The 21545-nt window shown below is 39.9% G+C and overlaps 1 protein-coding gene across 1 annotated transcript; it reads left to right on the forward strand.

The window, feature by feature from the left end:
* The first annotated feature begins 1092 nt into the window (after positions 1–1092).
* Positions 1093–17836, forward strand: bsg.L (basigin (Ok blood group) L homeolog). The gene is given in 9 exon segments (NM_001097761.1): positions 1093–1177; positions 7370–7720; positions 8589–8748; positions 9093–9181; positions 9294–9430; positions 11113–11389; positions 11739–11763; positions 12014–12078; positions 17221–17836. Coding segments are annotated over 8 exon segments (1164 nt in total). The 5' UTR covers positions 1093–1107; the 3' UTR covers positions 12069–12078; positions 17221–17836.
* The last annotated feature ends 3709 nt before the right edge of the window (positions 17837–21545 follow it).

Below are 21545 nucleotides of genomic sequence, written 5' to 3' on the forward strand. Positions count from 1 at the left end.
GTGGGTAAAAACAGTATCCCCAAACAAAGGTATGGGCTAATAGAGCCCGTATTCCAGTTTGGGATAACAGTAGTTGTTTTTTTTTTATTAAAATCCCCCTGCCAGCTCTAGACTACCCACACCAGGAGGGTGCTCCTGGTGCGAGCATTCATGTCTAGTCACTCGCATGTGCTTAATGGGCATGTGATGTGATGCGATTCGCATAATAAGCAATTCGGTGCATCCATTCATTATGCGCATACGAGTGACAGGAAATGGCTTTTTGCACCGGGAGCTCCCTTCTGGTACGGGTAGCCTAGAGCTGGCGGGCGGCATTTTTTTTAAAAAAAAAAACAAAACTATTATTATCCCCAACCCGAATGCGGGCTCTGCTTTGGTTATGGTTGCCACCTGGCCGGTATTTTACTGGCCTGGCTTTTAAAAATGATGGTTGACCCCAATGTTATTAAGAGGGAAAAAAGCGAAATATATTGGAAGGCCGGTATTATTTTCCAGAAAAGGTGGCAACCCTAGCTTTGGTTGGGGATACAATTTTTACTCAACAGGTGCCCATTAAATCTGGTAGCTCGGTAATCCAGGCGCAGATTTGGAACTGTTACAATTTTGCAACATTTAGTTGATTCATTTCTCAGCAGCAGCATCTATGGAATATTAGGAACAATTGCATCAATTACATCAGCTGCTTTTAATGAAACTAAGGAATTCTGCTCCACAGGGACAAAGGTATCAATTTAGGTATCGATTTAGAACAGTTTACATAGTTGTTGGCCACCCTCCCAGAGCTACATTAGAAATACATAAGAATGTGAAAAAGGAAACTTATATTTCAATATTAGAAAAACAGTCGCAAACATAAAATAGAAAGTAACTGGAAAAAGTCTTTATTTCTGGTGAGCTATATGAAAACAACTGAACTGGAAAAAAAAGTGTTTTAAGGTAAACAACCACTTTAGTTGTTATTTGTCATAGGTAAGAACGAAAGCGAGGCGTGGATAACAAGAAGCCACGCCTCCCAGGCGGCAATAAATGATCGTGTGATTCTGGGCGTCATTAGTTAAGAAACGTAGTAGCGAGGCGATTGAAGGTCTGGTGATAGACGGCAGAACGATGGGTCTCGGGTTGCTTACGCTGCCCGCTGTGCTGTTGCTGTTATGTGGGTGGAGAGCTGAATGTACAGGTAATAAGGGTGGAATGGGGAAGAAGCGTGGTACAATAGGTCATCCTTAAAATCGGTTTTATATTGCTAATTACTTCGGAGAGGGTCCCCGATTTTTATTCCTGTGATTCATATTCGTGTGATTGGCCTCCATTCGCAAAAGCGTGCGTCTGCCTGAATGTTAAACCATGGGTTAACCATTGCCGGGAATACTTGGCCTAGTCCAGCGCCAGTGGTTTCTGCGCCATGATAACTACTAGGTGTCTGCCTAATAAAGGCACATCACTCACCGTTTTATACGTGCGCACTGTTGCTTATGATTCCTGCCATAGAGACCTACTTTGTACGATTCAATAGTGTCTTATGTGTGTTGCTTCAATTTCCCTATTCAGCTCAAGTAACAATATACTTATTTGTTAAAATGTGTTTCCTAATACTTATTCTTTGTTGAGATTGGATTGTCACTTTCTAGGTAAAATGTGAATGAAAGGTTATTAGGTGACCTGGGCACTATTTATATGGCATTCCTATTTAATAAGGAGGCCCCTGAGCCAAAACATGTCTAAATACCTGAAGTCACTTGAGTTTAATTTGTTTTATAGGGTTTGTTGTCTTCATTACTAAACATGTATGAGTTGATGGTTCTGTTACTATTTATTTTGGGGGGGTAGAGTTGCTACATATCTCTTTAAATCTGAAGTTCATTCACAATTCTTGATTGGCAGTACTGTAATCTGTATTGGTGCTTTACGGAGTTCTTTAACTCTGCCTTGTGGTATTAAGATACATAATTGCAAATCTGAAATTTACATGTCATATTAATATAATTTTTACATGGTATATGAAAGTTTGAGAAATTTACTGTAAATTATGCTTTTTGGCCATAATCCTTATTAGTGTGTTCCCTTATGATTTTATGGGGTGTGTACTGGCTCTGTCTGACCTCTTTATATGCCCTAGATTCTTTCCATAAATCTGATGGCATACTTAACTCAATGATGACTGCACCATGCAGGCTGTGACTAGCACTTGCATTGTCTGTGTCTAGATCCAAAGGCTTGTTCACCTTAAAATGACATGTTTGGGAACCAGAACATTTTTGCAATCTGTCCTTCTAATTGTTTTTTTATCCGTTCAGTTTCTTATCACCAGAACTGCTTAAAATAATAGGTTTCCCTTTAAACTGTAGTATCAAGTAATTCGAACGTATCTCCATTTCTTTCCCCTCTAGATTTGACTTGAATAAATTAAGTATATTTGGAGCTCTGAATTAAATCTTTAGTGGTGCTAGTTTTTTTTTTTTTTGTTTTTTTTTCCTGTAACAGCCTGTTAATGGCTTGGATGATGCAACTTGGTTATAGCTGGGCACAAATTAAACAAGAAATGCAAACTGAGGACTTGCTGCAAAGCTTTTTAGTGCCTTTCTATTTATCCAAACTTCATTACCCGGTGGGATGTCCATCAAGACTGTTAACATTGAAAGGTGTGTGTTTATGGTTTAGCATAAAATTTGCAATTTTCGGAGAAGTTTGGTGAACTGGATATGCGCTATAGGCCAAATTGTTGTGTTTACAAATTCCATCCAATGGACAGCACTCCTTTTTCCATAAAACCGTCTTTATTTTTCTTAGGACAGCAACATGCAACGTTTCGAGTGGCACTCCACTCTTTATCAAGCATAAATCACAATGTTAACACCTGGACTTAAATACCCTGGGGCACAGTGCCCCCTGGTGTCATCACACATTATAGCAAACATATGTCGACACCATAATTGTTACAAAAAATATATATCTCTTCAATCATAGTTACAAAGTATCAATAAACATGTATATATAATTTCCTGTTCTATTGCAGATTCATTTATCTTAGTTGAAAATAGACCAATTTATCTGTAGCATGTCCAATACAGATTGCAACCCAACCAGGGTAAGGAAATTTAAAATGTCCACATAACGACCTATAAAAATAAAATCAACTTCAGGTTAAAATCATTTCAATAAAAATGGATGTAGGTCATATTCATGGTTCAGACCGTTAGGGGCTAGTGTACCCAACCTTCTGATCCACTGAGCCTCCCTTTGTAATAATTCTTTATCACGGTCTCCCCCACGTCTTTCTTGAGACTGTATCTAATATTTGAAATCGCAGTTGACTTATAGTGTGACCACTTTCATTAAAGTGCTTAGCTAATGGCTGGTTCAGTCCATTTCTAATTGCAGATTTGTGTTCAGTTAGCCTATCACGTATACAACGAATGGTTTTACCCACGTAAATTTTCCCACAGGGGCACTTAATACCGTACACCACATACGTGGATGCACAGGTAAAGAAACCCCTAATGGGAATACGTGTACCTCTCAGTGGATGGTAGATCCATTCTCCCTTTAGGACATTATTACAATGGCTGCAACCACAACATGGGAACGTCCCATTTTTTCTTGGTGCCAGTAAAGTCTGTGTATGTTTTATAGAAGGGCCCAAATTGTTGTTTAAACAGTGCTTTTACATTTGTTCAGGATCTTATTTTAACCGGACATGTAGAGTTGCTCTTCTCGCTTCCACATCTGCTGAGGCCCAATCAATTTGCCAAACTGGATATTTGCAGATAAGATTTTTAGATGTGACCGATCACAGAATGTCTTGTCCCAGGTGCTGTATGGTTTAGATGGTCGTGCTGTGTGGTCAAATTATTCCCAAGAAATAGACTTTTTTTCAATTGCTTTGCACTTTTTATTTTTTACCGGTTTTCTAAAATCTAAGTTTAATGTTCCTATATCTGGTGTTTTAGTCTGGCTGCTCAGTAATCCATGTGCAGACTAAACTGTTGCAATTTTGCAACATTCAGTTGATACATTTCTCAAGAGCTTCTCTGGATTATTGGCAGCTATTGTATCCATTATCTCCAGGATTCTGCTCAACAGGGACAGATATAAGAAATTATATCCATTAAATGTCAACTAAATGTGTTAATATAGAAGTTGCTACAAGTACACAAAAACAACCTAGATGGGCTACGTTCAAAATGGGAGGTAGATGTGGGCACCATTATGGATGAGGAGTGGCAGGAAGCGCAGGAATCCCCTCAGTTAGTATCCCCCCAACCATAGATTACGGCTAATTCAACTGTATATTCTCCATAGGGCTTACTACACCCCTGTCAGACTTCATTATATTAGTGCCAGCACCCCGGATGTTTGCACTAGATGTGCTTTGGAAAAGGGGACTTTGTTGCACATGCTGTGGAGCTGTACTAAGCTCTCTACATACTGGAGGAAAATTCTCGACACATTAAATGCGGTGCTCCAGGTGACCATTACCAGGTCGCCAAAAGTGTGCATCCTGGCCATTATTCAAGACTTAAAGCTGACTCATCATCAGTCGTTTTTCCTTCTTGAGGCCTTACTACTAGCTAAAAGGTTAATTACTCAGAATTGGAGAGCGGTGGCTCCTCCTACCTTCTCTTCTTGGAAAGCAATAATGCAGGATACCTGTAACACTGAATGCTTAATGTACTTAAAAAGGGGAGTCCCCATCAAATTTCAAAAAATCTGGGGGCCCTGGACCGACCTTTACCCCCAAGACAACTTCTAGCAGTTTAATCTGTCAGGTTTCAGGGAAGGTGACCTATGTAATAATACAGATGTGAACTGTTGTGCCTAGTAGTGATGTTATATTTTCTGCAATGTTTTTTATCTATGACATGTAACTTGTGATACATTGTTCTTCCTTGTTTTGACTATTTTGTAAACTGCTATTTTTATACACTCGATAAACTACCCGAATTAAAAAAAAAAAAGTGTTAATATAGAACTGTTTAAGAGTCGGCGACCTCCCCTCCCAGAGCTGCTTTAGAAGGAGAAAAACTAGACTTGACACTTCAATATTAGAAGAATGGTCACATATAGAAAGTAATTGGGGGGGGAAGTCTTATTTCTGATGAACTATCTGAAACCAACTGAATGAAAGCCATACTGTACAGTTGATGGTTAATTTGTTGTAATGTTCTGCTGGGGTATGACCAGTTCCAGTGCAATCCTGATTTAGAGTGTAAAATGTGACAAGCCAGCTTAATTAAACCTGAGCCAGTCAAACTTTTTGGTTGACTGATCTGAGGTCAGAGTGAAACTTCTCAGGGTGGCTTTTGTGCGAGTTTGTACACTTTGTTCTGCTAGCTTTTCTGATTTACTCCATGCAATCTGGCTCGCTCCGTTTCTCACAGCTGTTTGTGTGAACTGAATAAACCTACAACAGCCAAACCAGAAGCATCCTTTTTATAATCTTCTATTCAGTCGTGTATCCTCTGCAAAAACTGTTACAATTTTTCTGATAGAAAGTTATTTGGATCACATGTTTAATAGTATATACAAGTCGTTTATTATGTATTCCTTTTGCACAAAATAGTGCTGTGAGGAATTGCCAGTAGGTTTGAATAAACCAGGCTGCCAGTTAAATAGGATGAACTCTGTACGCAGACTTAATTCCTGCAGCAATAGTCAGGTTAAATAAAGGTTTCTTTGGCTAGCTATAGCAAACACTGCCTTGTAAAGATTAGCTTGGTGGGGGTGGTTACACAGTGTGAAGGTGACATTGAGGTAGTCACATGACCTGTGAGGCAGCATGGAGCTTGTTGTCAGTGCAGACCTGACTTAAAGGAGCAGTCTGATGTATAGCTCATTGAATGAGGGAAAAAATGTTCTGTCGTGCCCTGCATCCAAGAATTTAACATTTGGTTCTGAGGCGGTGTCAGATCTTGTGTTACTGACAAAGGTCAGCAGCTGAGTTCATGCCCTTTAGACCACTCTGAGCACCTCACAGCAGCTTCTTAGGTGAGTTGGTGATCTAGAGCAGTCATCCCCTCCCAACCAGTAGCTCGTGAGCAACATGTTGCTTCCCAACCCCTTGGATTTTGCACTCGGTGGCCTCAAAGCAGCTGTTTATATTTTAATTCCAGGCAAGTTTTTGTTTCCATTAAAACCACATGTACTGTCCAATACACACCTGTAAGCTGGCAGTCCACATGGGGGCTACTAATAGCTAATCACAACCCTTATTACCTGTAAGCTGGCAGTCCACATGGGGGCTACTAATAGCCAATCACAACCCTTATTTGGCACCACCCAAGAACAGGTTGGGGACCCCTGATCTAGAGGAAAAACAACTATTGGACTCCTCAGGAGTTCAGCACCACCTAGCAAAAAAATTACATTAAACAGGAGATGCCAAACAGCAATGTCTTTGATTTTGGTTAGATTTCAACAATCGTTTAAATTGGCCTTTTTAAATGGTCAGTATGACCAGATAGTAACATGATCTGTAGTTGTGCAAACTGGCCTGTTAACTCTCTACATACTATATATACTCGTTTTTGGTGTAGGATCTCTACTTGCTTTGTCCAGCTAGCAAAAATTCTTCTGACCCTTTTATGTGCGCTTTTTTTAATGCATGTTTTTTGAATAAAAGGTCTTTCAGACCAGTCCTGTCTGTTGCCCATTTTTTCTCCTACTAAAGGGTACCAGAGAGCCACCTTATTTAAAGAACTAAAACCTAAAAAAGTCTAAAAAATTTAATTTTATATACTGAACTTATTGCACCAGCCTAAAGTTTCAGCTTCTCGATAGCAGCAATGATCCAGGACTTCAAACTTGTCATGGGGGGTCACCATCTAGGAAAGTGTCTGCGTCATTTTCATGTTAAGTGGGCATCTGTTGAGAAGCTAAGCTTAGGGTTGTCTAAAATTATCAAGTAGAAAATTAGTTTTGTCTGTAATATAAGCTGATGCTACAGGGCTGATTATTAAATTCTTATGCTAATTGTACTGGTGTCTGTGCTGCCATGTAGTAATTATCTAATTCCTAATCAGCCTTATATTGTGACATTTATATTCTCTGTGTACACTATTTTCCCTGCAGCTAAAAATCCTGTGTGCCAGTGAAAATCTTTTCTACACTATTTTCAGTCACTCCCCAAGTTCAGTAAGTGACAGCAGCACAGAGCATGTGCAGTGAATCATCAGAAAAGCAGATGGGGAGCTGCTAGGGTAACTTTGGAGGCACAGATCTTCACTGCTAAAGGGCTGTTACAGAAACTCAAAACATAATTTACAACATTTCTAGCCTGCTTTTTTTTTCCATTCTTTCTTTTGCCTTCCTGACAAAAACCAGAGTTGAGCCATTTTCTTTTCTTCCACTGTCCTCCCCATGCTCCTTACAGCTGGCTTCATTAAATCTCCGATTTCAGAAGTCGGGTTGACAGGGGAAGCTGTGGAGCTACACTGTGAAGCGATCGGCCGCCCCATACCAGAGATTCAGTGGTGGTTTGAGGCAGACTACAGCAACAATGAAAGCTTCTCCCAGCTATGGGATGGTGCTCGTGAAGAACGTGTGCAAATTAATGCCACCTATATCTCTCATGCCACTAGTACTCTCTATGTCATAAGCTTGATTCCTGAGGACTCTGGGACCTACGAATGTCGGGCTAGCAATGACCCTGACCGCAACCATCTAACAAAGATCCCACGCATCAAATGGATCCGCTCCCAAGCCAATGTGATGGTCATTGACCGTGAGTGGGAATATCTGAACTCTTCCCATTACCCCAGTACTCCTTCCCCAGACTTCTACTGTTTAGGCAAACCTCTTGCCCATTTAACCTGGAACCCTTCGCCTGTTGCTTAGATTCCTTTGTCCTCCAGCTGCCTGAAGATTAGATCCCCAACCACAAACCACAGCATACCTATGTAGAACCTTTTTTTGTGGCTCCTTCCTGTAAATGTTTCTGCCGTATGTTTCCTGCTCAATTCCTGAAGTACGAATTCTGTCCTTCACACAGACCCTAGAAGATGATCTTCCTGCCTTGTAGTCTTGAGTCCGGTTATCTTACCTTGCAGTATCCAAACTGGCATAACTTCGAAACATCTTTGTACCTTTGCTCCTATGGCTTCCATTAGACCTCTTTCTCCTTTCAACCTTTTTCTCACACATCTGTCACTTTGATTTGATTAACTTGCTAAAGATGGGGGTAAAAGGGATCTCCCCTGTAAGTTATGTATGTCAGGTGCTTTTTACCATTTGACACCACAGGGAATATGGATTTTGTAGGAGGCATGTGACAGTCTTTTTACATTATGTAACAAGTTCCCTCTGAATAGTAATTACCTGATTTATTTGAATTAAAAACAAGGGCAGAAAATATTTTTTTAATTTTGTGGTGTAATTAATCTAAAAGGGTAACCTTTTTGGTTCCAACAAACATGGTATTGTAGCACTGTAATATTCCCAAATTGGATAGCACCCCAGTAGCTTGCCTTTATTTCTTAATGGCAACAAGATGGTAAGAACACTTCAAGTGAAATAGTGGTAGACCATTGCAGGAGGTGCACTTGTAGTTAATTATACTGCAATAACAGCATTTTTATTTTTTACCTAAACAGATCCAGATATTACAACAGACACCCTGTATTTGTCAGAGAAAACCGTGATTCTGAGTTGTAACCTGTCTGCTAATTCTCTTACGGTCTCCGGCCACCGTTGGCTGAAGGGCAGTAAGGTCCTTAAGGAAGATAAGGACTCTTCTAATACCATGACTTACAAGTAGGTACTTTTGTCAAATTAAAGTCTTGGATCCTTTATAATAGGGCTCCTACAGAAGTGTTGGTAGATTTAATTGGTGTGGAATGTGATTTTTAGTCTTCCATTCCAACCTTGTGGCTGTATCTGCATGACTTCGAAAGTTTTTTTTATTCTGTTGGCAATTACAGACCAGTGGGTTGGAAACTTTCTGCTTTTATCTGACTTGGCGAGCGTAAAGTCTTTCTCCTGACCATGAGACTAAGAATAGTCTCTGTGCAAAATAAGGAATTTAGCAGTCATGTCTGATGGTACTTGTGTGTATTATAAAAGGTCTTGTTAATCTGTTTCTTGCAACTTCTTTGTAGTGTTACAGGGTTGCCTGGTGATGGCTCAGGACAGTACACGTGTGAATTCTTGACTACACCTGATGTGAAACAGGTTATTAATGTGTCAGGTAATGTTTGATATCCTCCCCCCCCCCCCCCCAATTCTGACTCTTAAAAGCTTTGCCCAGTGTGTGAGCAAGTGGCTTTGTACTAATTTTGTTTTATTTTCCCCCTATTCAGTTTCACCCCAAGTGCTGCACCTAAAAGCAAGTGAGCATGGCAATGAGGGTGATACAGGTGTGCTGACCTGTCAAAGCAATTCCTTCCCACCTGTGACTGACTGGGCCTGGTACATTATTTCTCCTAATGGAGTAGAGGTTTGTGTTCAATATTCCGTTTTTAAGGGGCTGATTTGGTCCCACAAAATCAAAACTCATTCATTAATAGTGCTGCTTCGCAGATTTCTGCTCTAAAATCCATTTTTTTTTTTCCAAAAGGGCAAACAGATTTCTTTTTTTAATTTTGAAATGTGACCGGGCTAGACATATTGGCAGTTTCCAAGCTTCCCCAGTCATGTGACTTGTGCTCTGATAAACTTCAGTCACTCTTTACTGCAAATTGGGGGTGATATAACCCCAACTCCCCCCGCCCCCCCCAGCAGCCCACCAGCAGAACAATGGGAAGGTAACCAGATAACAGCTCCCTGGTAAATATAAGAACAGCACTTAATAGTAAAAATCCAGGGCAATATAAGAACCGCATTTAGTAGTAAAAATCCAGGTCCTACTGTGACACATTCAGTTATATTGAGTAGGAGAAACAATAGCCTGTCAGAAATCGGTTCCATGGTGCAGCACTGGCTCTTTCTGAAAGCACATGACCAGGCAAAATGACCTGCGATAGCTGCCTACACACAAATATTACAACTAAAAAAATATATATACTTTGTTCAAGAATGAAATTTTACATGGTAGAGTGAATTATTTGCAGTGGAAATAAAAACGACACCATAAAAATCATGACCGAATCCCTTTCATTTGACCAGCAATCCAATTTAATTGTATTTTTGTGAAGATTCTCATTCATCCAGGTCATGGTATATCTGTAGAAATAAGTCAAATCAACAGAACTTGCTGTGTTTTTTTTTTTTTTTTCCTTGATGTTTCACCAGTCATCCAACTGGCTTTCTCAATTTAGAATAACTTGTAAATAGGATCTTCCTTTGAGAATATATCTTCTGGAATGTTGCTCCAATCATCATAATCATTTTGTCATAATCAGTTTATCATAATCCACAACAATTAGCAAGATTACAGCTTTGATGTGAAACAGTGATTTTTTTTTTTTATTTTAAATTGCCCCTGCCAGTAGCACTTGGGGGGGGGGGGGGAAGCTCCCAGTGCGAGCTGCCTTGTCACACAGCTCATGTGCGTAATACACTTCTGACATCAAGTGCATGTTGAGCAAGTTGTGGCTTTTCATGCTTGTGTCCCCACATGGCCACTAGTACCAGGCGCTCACTCCTGGTGCGGGTGGCCTAGTGCTGGTGGGGGCAATCTTTAAGAGAAAAGCTGTTTACCCCCCCCCCAACCAGAGTTCAGGCTCTATTAGCCCGCACCTTTGGTTTGGGATAACATTTAGAAAGTGAAATTCCCTTTTGAAGTTTTTGGTTTGTCTGACAACATTTAAAATATATAGTCCTCCAGTCTAGTAGACTATTGTGGTGCCCCCCCCATCATAACCTTTGTAGCTGTTGAAACATAGCTACACAATGTTGCTGTCAGTTGACCAGTTAAACCATATTCTTGTGTTTTGCATTACCCCAGAACTTTTATGCAGTTATACTGGAACAAATGCTGTTTAACTGGCAGCTGTTTATATCGGTGCTTGCATGAAAACTGGTTTCCTCTAAAGAAGTTGGAGTGATCCGGGTTGCCACTTAATTTACTAATGCGTGTTGGAGTATAGTACCAGCGGAATATGATTTTATAAGCTCTTTCAAGCTGATATTAAACTTTAACTATATGGATAACATGGATTTTTTTTTCCTTCTCCCTAGGTCATAGGAAATGGAAGCTCAGATCGTTATGTTATAAAGTCCACAGGCAATCAGACTGTGTTGAGGATAAGTAATGTGGATATTGAGAAGGACCAAAAAGACTACACGTGCAATGCCACAAATGAGCTGGGCAGTGGTGGAGATATAATACATTTCCACGTGCGAAGTCGTCTGGCTGCTCTTTGGCCCTTCTTGGGCATTGTTGGAGAAGTATTGGTACTAGTCACAATAATCTTTATTTATGAGAAGAGGAGAAAGCCTGATGAGGTGTGTGAAGGTAAGTGCCTCCAGTTAAGGTTTCCTTTCTAGTTTCAGGGTTCAGTATCCCCCCCCATAGCTTATTGGTCAGTAACACCAGTGTCCTTTATCCTGTATGTGTTTTGCTTGTATGCCTTAAATATAGTTAAATTAATATAACTCTCTACAGAAGTGTTTAGTTTAATGCAACAGGAAGTGTGAATTCCTACTTTGGCAAGCATAAGACTTAAATTGGTGAAGTAAGCAGTGCATAGGCACCAGAAAAGACATGCATAGGTAATGGGTAGTACTGTTTAGTCTGCAGTTTTGCATTCCTGGCTACAAACTTCTAGCAGACATGCTCTAAATGTATCTTTATTTTTTTTCAGATGAAGATTCTGCAACAGGTGCTCTGTAAGTATACATCTATACATACTACACCTACCCCCTCTAAGACCTGTTCGGTCAAACTAGTATACTGCCTTAGGCCCTCAAATATTTTCTTAAGTTTGGATTTTGATTGTAACATGGTAAACTGTCTATTTAAACGTAATTTGTGTTCCAGTGTTTTCATGACTTTTACTCTGTTTTTATCCTGTTATGTAAGTGCACTGACGTAGTTAACTTGGGCTTTTTTATTTACCTTAACTGCTTTGCTTAACAGGAAAAGTAATTCCGGTGCAAACAATGACAACCTGCGCCAGAGGAATTCAAACTGAGGTCCTAAAGGTAAGTGGTGGCTTTCAAAAAGTTCCTGGGGGTGCCAAATGTGTGCTGTGATTGGCTATTGGTGGCCCCTATTTCTACTGGCAGCCTGCAGAAGATTTTGTTGGGCAGTATACATGGCTTTTATGCAACTAAAGCTTGCCTTCATGCCAGGAATTGAAAAATAAGCACCTTCCTTGAGGTCACTGGGTGCAACACAGATGGTGAGCAACTGGTATGGGACATGACCTATGCCATAAGCCTAATTTCTTGCTGATTCATTGGGTCCATAACACGCACAATATCCTTAAAGGAACAGTTCAGTGTTGAAATAAAAACTGGGTAAATAGGCTGTGCAAAATAAAAAAAAATGTTTCTAATATAGTTACTTAGACAAAAATGTAATGTATAAAAGCTGGAGCAGGGCAGCCGACAGGGGGGGAGAGTTGTAGGGGGCCCCGAGGGTAAGGGGGCCCAGCCACGCTTACTCCTTTAGCCGGGCCTCCCATCTTTCCGAGAGCTGCGGACTTCAGGAAGGCACGGACGTTTAAGGGGCCCTGGCCACCAATTTTCATATGTGGGGGGCCTGGCCACCAATTTTTTTTCTCATGTGGTGCCCTGACCACCAATATTTTTTTTTTCTGTGGGGAGGGCGGACCTGTAGGTGGGGCTTGCGGTGGGTGCAGCCCGGGAAATTGTCGTATGGGGCCCTGCGATTTCTGATGGCGGTCCTGGGCTGGAGTGTGGAGATGTGTAACATAATGGCCAGAACTCTACTTCCTGCTTTTCAGTTCTATAACTCTGAGCTAGTCAGCGACTTGAAGGGGGGCCACATGGTACATATCTGTTCTGTGAGTTTGCAATTGATCCTCAGCATTCAGCTCAGATTCAAAAGCAACAGATATGACCCATGTGGCCCCCTTCAAGTCTCTGGTTACTGCCTGGTAACCAGGGTAACCAGTCAGTGTAAACCAAGAGCTGAAAAGCAGGAAGTAGTGTTCTGACTGATGTTAGACATCCAGTCACTCCAGCCTTTATACGTTACATTTTTGACTAACTAACTATATTAGAAAAAAATCTTATTTTGCACAGCCTAACCATTTACCCAGTTTTTATTTTTACACTGAACAATTCCTTTAAGGCTAAATACTCTATGTGGATCGTGGCTGCTGTTTTAATTAGAGGTCAAAATGCCCTGTACAGAGTCCTTGAGTTATACACCCAACTTACATACAACTCACTTACAGATGGGGGCTGTAACATACTACAGTTTGCTTGACTTTAATTGGCATTTAGATTTAATAAACCACCTGCCGCAATCCCCCCTCTGGTGTGTCTACTGCAGAGCAAAATAAATACTATGTAAAGACAGGTAAATGTATAGGTTTCAACTTAAATACAAATTCAACTTAAGAACAAACCTACAGATCCTATCTCATAACCCAGGGACTGCCTGTATACCATATATCCGATATGAATAAGGTGTAATGTAGGCTTGAAATGCTTGGCAGAATTTGGTGTAATATTTAGCCATCACATTGTAAATACAATACACCCCCCCCACACACACACACCGAACTGAAAAAGACAATGACACTAGCCTCTGCTGAATTAAAAAAATGCATATACACTTAATTTGAGGATTTCTGCTGCATAATATCAGGAATCTGAAACAGGATTTTTTTTTTTTTTTTAAATTTACAAATATTTTCTAATTTGTAGTGGTTAAATGGAAATGCTGCTTACAATTACAATTAGTTTCACAGTAAAAAAAAAATTTGGTTGGAGAACACTTGTCACAATTTATTGGAAATGGGAATTTTACCCATTCCTATCATAGTGCCAAAATAACCACCTGTAAATGCAGTATTTTTCTTATACATTTTGAAACCTATATTAACACTTGTAAGGTGCAAGCATATTCCACAACATTGTACAATAAATAGGTGTATACACTGTACATTGTATACAAAAGAGAATTCTGAAAAATGTCCTAAAGCCTCACCCACCTGATACATGTAGGAATTTCAGAATCTGGCAAAGCAGTGGGAGCAGAGTACCTAAGGAGATGCTGGTTAATAAATATAGGAAGATATATGGCAACCGGCACAGTAAGTTTCTTCCAAAAGCATTTTTATTCTTTACAATGCAGACTTTGAGAATCTTAGGTATAAAATGATGCTTTTGGAAGAAACGCTTATTGTGCCAGCTGCCATACCGTTTTTGTTTTTTTTTTTGTTGTTTTTTTTAAAACTGGTGTCTCCCTAAAAAAAAAAAAAAAAAAAAAAAAAATAGACCATATAGAGAGCTGTCCAGCTGGCAGAATCCTATTTGTTTTCACGTTGACAGTTTAACAAAAGACATCCTTGAAAATTAATGGTTGGCTAAATGTAGAATTGGGGATTGGATTCCCCAGCTGCATCTACTGTAGAGTAGGAAATTGTCACCATCCCTTATGTAGGGACAGTCTTGAGACCAAGCCAACTATCACTACACTCTTACAAAGGTGGTGTTCACCTTCCAAACTAAACCCTCCACCCCCTATTCAGTTGTCTTCAGTGTTCACCAGATACAAGACCTTTTTCAGTTACTTTCCATATTGTATTTTGGGGAAAACTTTCAAAAAATTGTGTCTTTCAGTCTGGCAGCTTGGTAATGAAAGCACAACTAGTTGATACTTTTATCAGCAGCTCCTGCATAATGACAACTATTGTATCAATTCTAACAGCTATCATAATGAAACTCGGAGATTCTGCTCAGCAGGGCCAATGATAAGAAATGTATCCACTTAAGAGTTTTGTAGTCTGTGCCCCCCTCTCCTCCCAGAGCTGCTTCATAAAGTCATAAGAAGGTGAAAAATGTGATTTATTTATTTTTTTTTTTAAACGTGTTCAAAATTAGAGTAACAGCTGAAAAATCTTTCTGATGAACTATCTAAAAAGGTTAGCAACCCATGTTTAATACACATTTTAACCTCCAGTAACTACATTTCAGGACTTATTTACCCACACCAATATGGGACTTAGCCTCTAAATGCGAATAAACAATACTAGATAACCAAGGCCATACATATGATATTAAAAAGCAATATTTATTATCACCATGCCAAAATTACTAAAACCATTTAAAATATGCAGCGCTGCTTGGGGGTGAGAATCCCATTATCCCTGTGTAGTTACTAATAGATACAATGCAGTGAGAGAGGCTGCGTGCACGCTGTTAATGGAGGCCTCCAATTGTTTCAGTTGTAACAAACTTTTGATCAGGTGCACGGAACATCAATCTGGAAAGATCCAATGTTCATCAGAAGAGAAAAGCGATACATCATCGCATCCGTAGTATAAATCACCAATAGAGTACTCAGTTTAGTGGCAGAAGAGATAATTGATCCAGTGAAATTAATAGGTGGTATAATGTGTAACGGTATGTGAGGGCGGAGCCGGTGTGGGGTTAAACATTTATTGCCCAAAATAGTTTAGGCTATATGATAGAAAAATGAAGCACTGAAAAGGAGGGGATCACTTTTATGTGTCCAATGGGCATCCGGATCCCAAAACTTTGGTGGTGTAGCAATCGCTATGCTGTCATAATCGTCCAACCACACTGCAGCAGACCGCTGATCAAAGACAGAAAAATTACTGACCGTAGTGGATTACCTCCTACACTGAATGCTCAACGCTCCATACTCACATCCGAAGTTCAGTCACTTGTTCCTCTATTGTGCATTATCCTTGAGGAGAGAAGGGAAGCGGGACTCCAAGGTTCCACTTGCGGCGCTGTGCCTCGACAGCTGTTTCGCCGCTACCTGCGGCTTTGTCAAGACCGCCAAACCTGAAATAACGTCCTTTTAAAGGTAAGGTCACATGACTTCAGTGATCGTATTTATCGCAACACTGTTGCGTATAGCCTTAAATGTCACTAGTATCCATACGATGACAGTGGTAACATAATGCATAATCTGAAAGCAGCCTTTAAACAAAGGGAGACAAGTCAATTCGTCCTATGTTAAATAAAAATATAGCATACAAAGTAACTCCAGCACACGTAACATGCTCAAGGGATTGCTCCCGTGTTTAATGTCAATCCAACAATACAACGTTTCGGGGACGTTATTTCCGGTTTGGCGGTCTCTTGACAAAGCCGCAGGTAGCGGCGAAACAGCTGTCGAGGCACAGCGCCGCAAGGGGAACCTTGGAGTCCCGCTTCCCTTCTCTCCTCTCGAGGATAATGCACAATAGAGGAACAAGTGACTGTGAACTTCGGATGTGAGTATGGAGCGTTGAGCATTCGGTGTAGGAGGTAATCCACTACACTACGGTCAATAATTTTTCTGTCTTTGATCAGCGGTCTGCTGCAGTGTGGTTGGACGATTGACAGCATAGCGATTGCTACACCACCAAAGTTTTGGGATCCGGATGCCCATTGGACACACAAGTGATCCCCTCCTTTTCAGTGCTTCATTTTTCTATCATATAGCCTAAACTATTTTGGGCAATAAATGTTTAACCCCACACCGGCTCCGCCCTCACATACCGTTACACATTATACCACCTATTACTTTCACTGGATCAATTATCTCTTCTGCCACTAAACTGAGTACTCTATTGGTGATTTATACTACGGATGCGATGATGTATCGCTTTTCTCTTCTGATGAACATTGGATCTTTCCAGATTGATGTTCCGTGCACCTGATCAAAAGTTTGTTACAACTGAAACAATTGGAGGCCTCCATTAACAGCGTGCACGCAGCCTCTCTCACTGCATTGTATCTATTAGTAACTACACAGGGATAATGGGATTCTCACCCCCAAGCAGCGCTGCATATTTTAAATGGTTTTAGTAATTTTGGCATGGTGATAATAAATATTGCTTTTTAATATCATATGTATGGCCTTGGTTATCTAGTATTGTTTATTCGCATTTAGAGGCTAAGTCCCATATTGGTGTGGGTAAATATGTCAATGTAAAGTAAATGTGGACACCTCTCTAATGCAGGCTACCAATTAGCCATTACCGATTGCATGCACCTTGCTTGGGTCAAATGGGTACTTTACATTTCAGGACTGTAGTAGCTTAAATTGGATACAGTATTTAAAGATGTGTACATTTGTTTTTGCACAATTTGTTCTGCAATGTAGAATCTAATTTTTTTTTTTTTTTACAGGTATTTGTAGAAGAAAAGCCTGAACTAGTTCATGTGCTCAAAAGATTTTTTTTTTTTTTCTCTTCTCCTTCCCTCCGTTGCCATGTTCCCAGTGCTTCACTTTCATCCACTGTATGTTGCTAGCACTCGGCCTTCAGTCTGTTTTTTTTCCATGCTTGTGGTACTGCTGTTCTAGACGCAGTCCACTTGTTGGCTTATTAAACCTCATTTTACTTGTCTACTGATATTTCAGATGTCATTAAAGCATCTGCTAGGTTAAGCCATAGAGTATATTTTCCACAGATTCCATAGTGATGTTTGGTTGTATTTATAGGTCCTTGTCCTGGAGATTTTTTTTTTGGATTGGTTTGACTTTGTTGCGACTGTATATATTAGAAGGCGGCTATATTGTTAGGGGGGAGGGGGTTGATGGGGTTAATATTGCAGATCTAGTCCCACAGTCAATGTATTAATATTAAATCTATACCTTGGAGTTCTGCAAATGTCTATTGGGATTATAAAAATGTTTAGAGATCAGTTAATGTTTTTTTTTAAAAAAAAAATTACTTAAAGATCAGTTTAAAGTATTTATGTACTATTGTTTGAGATGTTTGATTCAAATAAACTTTTTTTTTTTTTTTCCTAAAATATCTTGTGTGCTTTTAGTCAGTGATTTATATGGTGGCTTTATACCTATGCTAAAGAATGAATGGTGGCATCAATTACACAATGTTTTTATTGTGTCAATGCTGAAACACTAGAAATTAACTTTCACCAGTAGCAATCGCTTCTTGTGTAACTTATTTTGAAGCTTTAGTGTAGAAGGGGTGCTTCACCAGTGAGTTACAGTTAAACATAGCTTATCCATTCAAAAAGTGCATCAAAGTCCTTTAGGCTAATAGCAAATACTGTGTTGATCAGCCAACAGAATCCTGCCAGAATTGCTATTTGCTGTTCAGTTGAATTGGAAACTCTACAGTTTGCCAAGTGTGTGGTCCAGGCAGTGATTTGGGTTCATGTAAAAGGTGTAACACATTCCCTGTTTGAGGTTTTCTTGGTGTATTGGCATACAGAAAATCGCTCTCAATGAAGTAACAAATGGCTGACCACACAATCCCATTCTTAAAACACCAAACATTATTTACAGTATATATAACAAATCATTTATTCTAAAAGATCCAATGGCACTGTACTGCTTCTCTAACATAAGAATTCTAATCCCACCCTGCATTTGTGCACACAACGTAAACTCCTAATGGCAAATTAAGAACATTTTAAACTAAAAGTAATGTTGGCCCCAGCAAGATAACTGGGAGGAAGCAACAGAACATATATACACTGGCCTGATATCGTTGAAAGACAAACTAATACAATATAAAATTATGCATCATATTTACATAACTCCCACATGACTCAAACTGATGGGCCAGATCCCCTGCGACTCCTGTCCCAGGTGTCACCAACAAGCTGCAGATTTCTTCCATCTAATCTGGGACTGCCACTACATATTGAGCTTTTGGACACAAGTCATAAACTATCTATCAGATAATCTTGACTTCCCGAGAATAATTTCACCTACAGTTTGCCTTTTGGGGGTCCTAGAAGACCTAATCCCAGCTAAATATACTCGAATCTCTTTTTCGTATCCTACTCTTTTATGCAAAAAAAACTGTAGCCCTTCATTGGATGGGTAACCTCTCACCCTCTCAATGCGTGGATACAACTGGTTAACAAAGCAGTACCCCTATATAAGCTCACCTACGAAGTTTAGGGGAACACCAACAAAATTTGATAAAATTTGGGGCTTGTGGAATGACATTGACCCGATCCCTCTATAGCAAGTATTAGCAGAGTCCATCTCCTCCTATGAAATCCTTCATGATTTGCTATCCTACATATCCTCGAGGGTCCCAACCTAGCCTTCAGATGTAAAGTTCACCTGAGTTTGATAGTGTCCATCTCAACTGCTCAATGACTGCATTGTGTTATGCTTGGTGATAGCCTGTGCCATATTTTCTTCCTGCCTAACTTGTACAGTTTAATCTGCGAGTGTACTTATTCGTTGTATGTATGATTGTTGTGTGTGTTTAAAAATGAGAAATAAAACTTACCTTTAAAAAAAAAAGTAATGTTAGCCCCGCAGTTGTAAGGGAACTTAAAGCTCAGAGAACCACAAGAAGGCAGTTTTGTCTTGATATGCTCCTCTATAGAAATACTGTAAAATAGGGCATTGAAAAACAAAAGTATATTAAAATGGCGGGGGGGGGGTGTAACTTTGCATGCTGCTGCTAGCTCCGTGAGGTTAATAGGGACTGGAAAATGTATTTGCATAAGCTTTATGCTGTGGGCTTTCTCTATCCCAGTGGTATTGCAGCCAGCTGACCACCAGTAAACAGGTTCTGTTGCTGCAAACGGATATAAGAATGATATAATTTAGTAAAATATCTATAGCTTATAAGTCCCACAACCCAATCCATGACCTGCATCCAAAAATCCTATTCACGGGTTACCCACATTTTTATGGGTTATCTACTCGCCCCTGGACAGTAGCTACAGTTGCCACCTGGCAAGTATGGTTGATCCCAATGTTATTAATAGTGCCTTTGCACTCTCTGATGTAGTATTGTCCAGGAGTAGAGCTTAATTCTGAGTAAAAAAAATACTAGGTTAATTAAGATAATAGGTTTTAACATAGGACAGGACTGTCCAACTCTAAACTAAATAGTTTTTTATAATGCAGACGTTTCCCTGTGTCACTAAAAACGTTAGAAGTATATATTTAAAGGAATTGTAAAGTGTAAAAAGAAAAACTGGGTAAATAGGCTGTGCAAAATAAAAGTTTATAATATACTTAAATATGTAATGTATAAAGGCTGGAGTGACTGGGTGTGTAACATAAGAGCCAGAACACTACTTCTTGGTTTACACTGACTGGTTACCAGGCAGTAACCAATCAACGACTTGAGTGGGGACCACATGGGTGCTTTTGAATCTGAGCTAAATGCTGAGGATCAATTGCAAACTCATTGAACAGTTCTGTACCATGTGGCCCCCCTTTAAGTCGCTGACTAACTTTGTTATAGCTGAAAAGCAGGAAGTAATGTTCTGGCTATTATGTTACACATCCAGTCACTCCAGCCTTTATACATTACATTTTTGGCTAAATACTGTATATTAAACCTTTTTTTATTTTGCACAATCTCTATTTTGTTTTTATTTTGAACTGTTCCTTTAAGGATATTAATCAGTCTGGTGTATTATACCTGCTGTACTACTCTAATATTTCTATATAAGCTTGCGCCAAAACAAGGTATCCTGGGATTTATTCGTTTTATATGACTATTTTAATGGCAGCTAAGTCCAATAAATTATCAGTTTCCTGGGAAACCAAAAGTAGGGCACCATGAGCAACTGCTGCCCTGAAGACTAGTAAGAATTTCAAGTAGGAGTCTAGAAATGTTTTTTCTGGTGGGTTGTCAGATCTGTTATAATGTAAGCAGATATCACATGTCTAGCTGGGATATGATTCAGATTTACATGGGTTAAAATCATTCTCTTGCGAAGGCATTTTAATTGGCAGAGCAGATCTCCAGTTCAAAGTTGGATCAATCCCTTTCTGAATGCTGGGGCTGCTCACTAATCACTGTAGCTGTACCTTGTTACCAGTGACCTGAACAGTACAGACTCGGGGGGGAAATGTCTCCATTTGATGTTGTTAATGCTGGTGAAATTGTGTTAATGGCAAAAAGCTTACAACTACTTAGTTGTGGCCTGTCCTAACACATTTGATTGTTAAAGCGGTGGTTTGCTTTTAAAGGAGAGGGAACGTGGTCTTGCACTTGGTGCCAAATGTTAGGCACCCCAAGTGATTATATACTTACCTGAAACCCCCGGCTGGTGCTCCGGTGATCGGCAGAAAACTGCACAGGATGGGTAACTTTGAAGCCCCAAGTTGAAGTCCAGCCAGGGCACTACCTGCAAGGTAGGTAGACAGGCTCATTGGTTCCTGATAAAATCAACAATGTAAGGCACTAATGTGAATGGTGTATAATCTCTGTACTACAGAATGAGATACAACTGATTCTGCTGCAGCTGTGAACACTGCATTCTACAAGGATTCTAACCTTGGTGCATGGGCGTTTGTTGTTCCTGAGTCCCCCTATGGTTAATCCTTCACGTGGTCCCCAGCAGTGGAACCACAGAGGGTGGCAGGAGCAAACACCTGTGTGTAAGGGCCCTTAATGTGTTTCTACAAGGACTGGTATTTGCATGCTCAGAAGACGACATAACCTATGATTTTGAGTATGAAATTGTATTCTTTCTTTAATTCTATCTTACTGAGCCTA

Source organism: Xenopus laevis, chromosome 1L (genome assembly GCF_017654675.1).
Source record: "Xenopus laevis strain J_2021 chromosome 1L, Xenopus_laevis_v10.1, whole genome shotgun sequence".
Classification (NCBI taxonomy): Eukaryota; Metazoa; Chordata; class Amphibia; order Anura; family Pipidae; genus Xenopus; species Xenopus laevis.